Here is a 5,591-nt window from a genome sequence, read left to right as displayed (position 1 = left end):
CAAAGTAGTGTGTTGAAACTCATTTCTGAAACACTCAAAGCGGATGACCAATCACAACACAATTTTCCAGCCGACCAATCAAAGCACATTGCACTCTTTGGGAGGAGGGACTTCATAGAGACCGTAACTAAACGGGGCTAGTTTCTCAAAAACACTGTGAAATAAGTTGGTGGCAATGGCAATGATTCTATGGTCTACTTAGGCTTTTTCAGTGTTACAGACAGACTGGGAAGAGAGGTGCTAATATAATGTTTAAACCTTTTTTAGTAGACCCCAAAAACAAAATCAGGACTTTGTAAAAGGGCATAATATGGCCTTTGTAAGACACATTTAATCTGCATACACACATTTTGTGAATCCACCATAAATTTAGCATGAGAACCTTGTACCAAAAATAATTTGTGAATGAGACCCAAAGGATAAGAGTTAAGTTGTGGTCACATTTACTGTTGTTCAGCGAATTTTCAGAGGATAAATCTACTAATTTTAACTGGAATCCACACAAAAAAGATTTTCCCACGCAGATTTCACATTGCGTTCAGTTGGCCCTGCGAATTCACCATGTTGACCAACAGAGAGCTGCATGGTTTGAAAAGGTTCTTATGTGCAAGCTGTTCTTCATACATCTCTATGCTATTTCCTAGAGGGGGTTTCTGCAGCAATGCCACCTTTGAGTGAACGGTTTCTAAAAGAAATTTTTTTCTTTGTGTGAAGAACATTTTAATAATTGAAAGAACCTTTTTTCACTATAAAGAACCTTGTGTGGGATGGAAAGATTCCATGGAGTTCTATATGGAACCATCAATGGCAATAAAGAACCTTTATTTTTAAGTGTAGACAATTGAGCCTTTTTTGCCCACAACATTTCTCAACCGCACCTTTATGGTACATTATTTGCTCGGCTTCTTTGGGGGGGGGGGGGGGGGGGGGGTGATCACACTTTGCTGTGGGGTCCTCTGGTTACTTCACATTTCTAAATGGTGGATTTATCTATCTACACTTGTCTCTGCCAACCGGTTGTTCATGATTCCCAGCGCTCCGACCCCTCCGGAGAACTCATTGTGACGTGAGCTGCTCCCTAACTGGCGAGGATGTCCGTTAGCCATCTCTGACAGCTGCTTCTGCATGATGGCCAGATTAACTTTATTAGCGGCCAGAAAGTCTTTCATGGAGATCATCTCTCCAGACATCCGCCGTCCATCCGCCTCGCTGTCATTGACCGCGTCAGTCTCGATGGAGTCTTCCCGCCGGGTTCTCATGTGGCCCGGGACAACCGCGTTCCTCCGAGTGTGGCGGTTCCCTCGGCCTGGGCAGCGGCAGGGAGTCTCCAGCCTCCGCAGAAGCCAGTTGAGAACTTGCTTGATCACGATGGAAATGACGTTGAACAGCGAGTAGATGCAACACACTCCTGTTAGAATGAAAAGGAAGTTGCCCACCCTGTAGGCCACCTGAGCCTTGTACATCTCACGCTGGTCGCTCACCATATCCCCAAAACCAATGGTGCTGAAAGCCACGAAGCAGAAATAGAGGGCGTCCAGGTAGTCCCAACCCTCGGCCGCAGAATACATGGCGGACGCGCAGCAGGAAACCAAGATGGCGGCGACTCCTAAGATGAGCATCACGCAGTACACCGAGGGTTTCCAGCCTGACAAGCTGTCCGTGCGCCGCTCTCTGTTGCCGTTGGAGGGACGGTGGCAGTTTAAGGCCGGACCAGCTTTGCGGCGTTCTCTACGTTTGTGGCAGAACTTCAGAACAAATGCGATCACGGTGATGACACGTTCCAGGAAGAGGTTAAAGAACAAAATGGTGGCAGCGCAACCAATAAGCCCATAAAAGATCAGGAAAATCTTTCCGGCAATAGTGACGGGTGTTGTCATCCCAAAACCTGCGCCACACACAGAAATAAAATGAGGATGTTAGATTTATACCCATTATAATGCAATCCCAGCAAGCGCAATGTATAATACAGGCTGCAAGAAAATGTTCTTTATAGTGCCACTCAATATACTTCTTTTTTAATAATATATCACATTTAATATGATATATGAGATATATATATATATATATATATATATAGTAATTTTGTTGTGTGTTTTTTTCATTTTTGTCATAGTTTTATTCATTTTTATTTTAGTTATTTTAGTACATCAGGTTAAGCTTTGAAAATGATAAATGTGATAGCAACAAGCAGAAATAAAAAATGAGTTTAAGTTTTTTCAATATATATATATATATATATATATATATAGGCCTATATTAAATTGAAATTAATTGAATGTTTATTTTATTTAAAGTATAGCCTAAATATAATAATGCCAACTCTTAATCAACATACACAAATTATTTATATACTTTGATGATAACTTAATAATTGCTTATCCTTGTTTCTATCTAAAATTATACATTAGCTAACTGTATGATTTGTATTTTCTTGAACAGTCACCTCTGATAATGTCAATTGTAATGTATAGAAACATGAATTTAAAGCTGCTTTGAAACAATATGTATTGTGGAAAGCGCTATACAGATAAATGTGAATTGAATTGAATAACCCTGTATCAGGTGTTGCAACATTAAAACATTTTATATTCCATCCATTGTTGTTTTTATGCTTTAGTCTGCGTCAAATGTTATTTTTGTTTTCAAAACACAAGTTTGTGTTGTTATCATCACGACCAATGTGGACAAAGTCAGTTTGAACAGAAACGATCAGATCTGGCCAGATGTAACTTGCAGTTGGTCTCGAAAATCAGATTTGAGAGGGGAAAAAAACAGATTATACAGTGTGAACAAGTACATTGTGTTTTACCAAAGTAATTATGTCACCTGATATAATCTAAAGACATCAAAACATACAGAAAAGCTTTACTCATAAAAACCCTCTAGCCACTGCAGAACTACAATGGATTAGCACATGCAACTGCTGTGGGTTAATTAGAAACTGAGCTCTAATTGTCCTTTAATGAGCAGCATGTGCTCCAAATCCCACGTGAACTCCGGGCTCCAATCACCTCCAGCATCCAGAAAACCCCACTTTCTCTTCTTCTCAAACCACTAGAAATAGGTTGCCATTGGTGACGGCAGCCTTACCTCTCTATAGTTTTTTTTTCTTCTTGCATTGGTCATCTTAGCGATTTCATTTCAATTAAATCCTGAGATGTATCATTCACTGGCACATTATGAAGACCTTTTCCTACTGTGTGTCTATTGATAACCTGAAATTAGGTGCATGAATTAAACTAGTACTAACTAAATGCTCTCACTATTATGCAACTATGCCCTGGATAACTGTCCACTGTTCATATCCATGATATGAATTTTCTATACAAGCATCAGAAGAGGATAAGAGTAAATATTAATGAGGCTAAAATAAACTTCCCCTGCTCCGACTGTTTCTTTTACCATGCCTCATTTTTTGCGCATGAAATGCCAGATGTAAGACTGCATAGAAAAAAGATCTGATGCATTTAATATTCTCAGTAGCCCTTTTGCAAAGACAAATCTGACACATGCTGACAATTAATTGAACTTGGTTTATGGAGATACTATATTTAAAGTTCTCCTAAACTGAAAAGTTTTCATTGATGTTGCACTTATTTTTAAGTACTAGGGCAAAGCAGGCTACAAAACTGAAAACAGTTTATGTACCAATCGAAATTGGATTGGAATTCTGTTTGCGGAATTTTCAATAATCTGTTTATCATGTTCAAAGATTTTCACATATAGGTTTAATCTCTTGCTTCTTCACAGAAATTTGTGTTTTTCCTCAATATAGCTGTATGCTATCAGATGTCAAGTGTGTGTTAGAAGTGTTGACAAGCTTAGCATTCACTTCAATGAGTAAATGAACGAGATGATGGATTCCAACTGATTTCCAGCTCCATCTAATTGTCAAGAGTCAGACAGAAAATCTTTGACAAATGTCTTGACAAAATAACTACTTTTTGCACATATAGCACACATGTATTAAATGCAGTTTTCTTTTTCTGGTGCTAAATATAACCTGCTGAAAATGAGAAAAAGGAACTAAAAAAATCGCAAATAATGTCTTTTAATTTGTGCGATTTAGTTAACATCATGTGTGAGATCATCAGAATTATGAACAAGTATTTTATATCTATACTTTTTTCATAATCCTGATTATATATATACAACTCACCAAAATGTGATGTTTAACTGTTAGCAGATGAAATACATAAAGAGTATCTTTGGGAAGAAGTCTGAATTGAATAGCCTTTTCATTTTACAAATATCTGAAGGTGTGATGACAGAAGGTAGTATGCATGTGAAGTTAAGTTAGTAGTATATATATATATATATATATATATATATATATATATATATATATATATATATATATATATATATATATATATATATATATAAAGAGAATATTAAATAAATTGGTTTGCACAGTGACCTGCAGCTCAGATTCTAGTTCCAAAGTGCAAATAGCTTTTGTAAAAACAAATGGCAATTGTTGTTGGTGTAACTTAAAAAAGTAAGTAAAATGGTTGCCTTAGAATTTTAAGTCCATTGAAATTACTACCATGAAGGAGATTGGTTTCATCAACAGAAACTCAAAATATGATATTATCTGAAGAACCACATAAATGATCTAAGTTGATTTGACAAAAGAAAAAAGGTTGTGATAACAAATTATGAAAACAATTCTTTACAGTTCATATCTCAGGAATTAGATGTTTTAAAATACATTTAATCTGATCAAAATAGTTAATTAAACCACTGCGTGAGAAAATCCATATAGTCTTAAACATGAATATTTAGCCTAGTGCCACCGAAAGAAAATTATATCATTTCGCTGTCTGAATGCGAACCAAATGCAAAGTACCTGTTGCACTTTAATGTACTTGTGCTGGCTAAAATCGCAAAAATAGATTAAACAGACTTTGAAACCTTATAGTCTGACATTTTTGCCAAACTATCATGCAGTTTAAGGTTGTCTTGACAGCTCACCGATAGTTGAAACCACAGTTCCTACGAAATAAAAAGCTCCCGCAAAATCCCATCGCGGTCTGGTCGCGTCCACACGTATTCCCGCCACATTGGCCTCCTCATAGTTCCTCAGGAAGTTCTTCAGGTCGTCTTGACTCAGGTTGTACTTGTGTGTGAACTGCTCGATCCTCTGAGCCCATTTCTCCTTGGCGAGCTTCTCCTTCGGATGCTCCAGAGCTGAAAACACCGCTGCCCCACATAACAGGTAGATGATGATTAACAAAGCCAGCATTAGAAATCTCGCATTGTCTTCATTTAGGGTACCGATGCTGTTGCAGCAGCATCCAGCCCGGCAAGCCATTATTTTATAGCAAGATTATTGGAACAGATGAACCACCACATCCCAGTTCATTATGGATCATGCATTTTTTTTTCTGTTTAGAGGTCTACGTCCAAATGTTTCTGGGATCTTCGAGCGTTATTCTGCTCGAAATGTCCAGTTTCTGCCGGAACCGATCTGCCAGCATGATGCGCTTTGTCTCCAGCGCAGTGATGGACTGTGTGACCCCAACCTCTCCAAGAGCGCGCGTGGATCCGCTCAGTGGCGTCAGAGGAGGTCACACACACACACACAC

The 5,591-nt window shown here is 38.2% G+C and overlaps 1 protein-coding gene across 1 annotated transcript; it reads right to left on the bottom strand.

Moving 5' to 3' along the window:
• Positions 1 to 984: 984 nt before the first annotated feature.
• kcnk13b (potassium channel, subfamily K, member 13b) lies at positions 985 to 5,360 on the bottom strand. The gene is made up of 2 exons (XM_077219557.1): positions 4,978 to 5,360; positions 985 to 1,885 (listed from the first exon to the last, which is right to left on the bottom strand). Exons 1-2 carry the CDS (start codon positions 5,315 to 5,317, stop codon positions 987 to 989), a joined length of 1,239 nt encoding a protein of 412 aa, XP_077075672.1. The 5' UTR covers positions 5,318 to 5,360; the 3' UTR covers positions 985 to 986.
• Positions 5,361 to 5,591: the final 231 nt, after the last annotated feature.

The sequence above is a fragment of the Siphateles boraxobius genome, unplaced genomic scaffold (assembly GCF_051911475.1).
Source record: "Siphateles boraxobius isolate OS27281-9 unplaced genomic scaffold, OSU_SipBor_1 8, whole genome shotgun sequence".
Taxonomy (NCBI): domain Eukaryota; kingdom Metazoa; phylum Chordata; class Actinopteri; order Cypriniformes; family Leuciscidae; genus Siphateles; species Siphateles boraxobius.
Note: the sequence above shows the minus strand (reverse complement) of the source record. Positions and strands in the feature narration are given on the sequence as shown.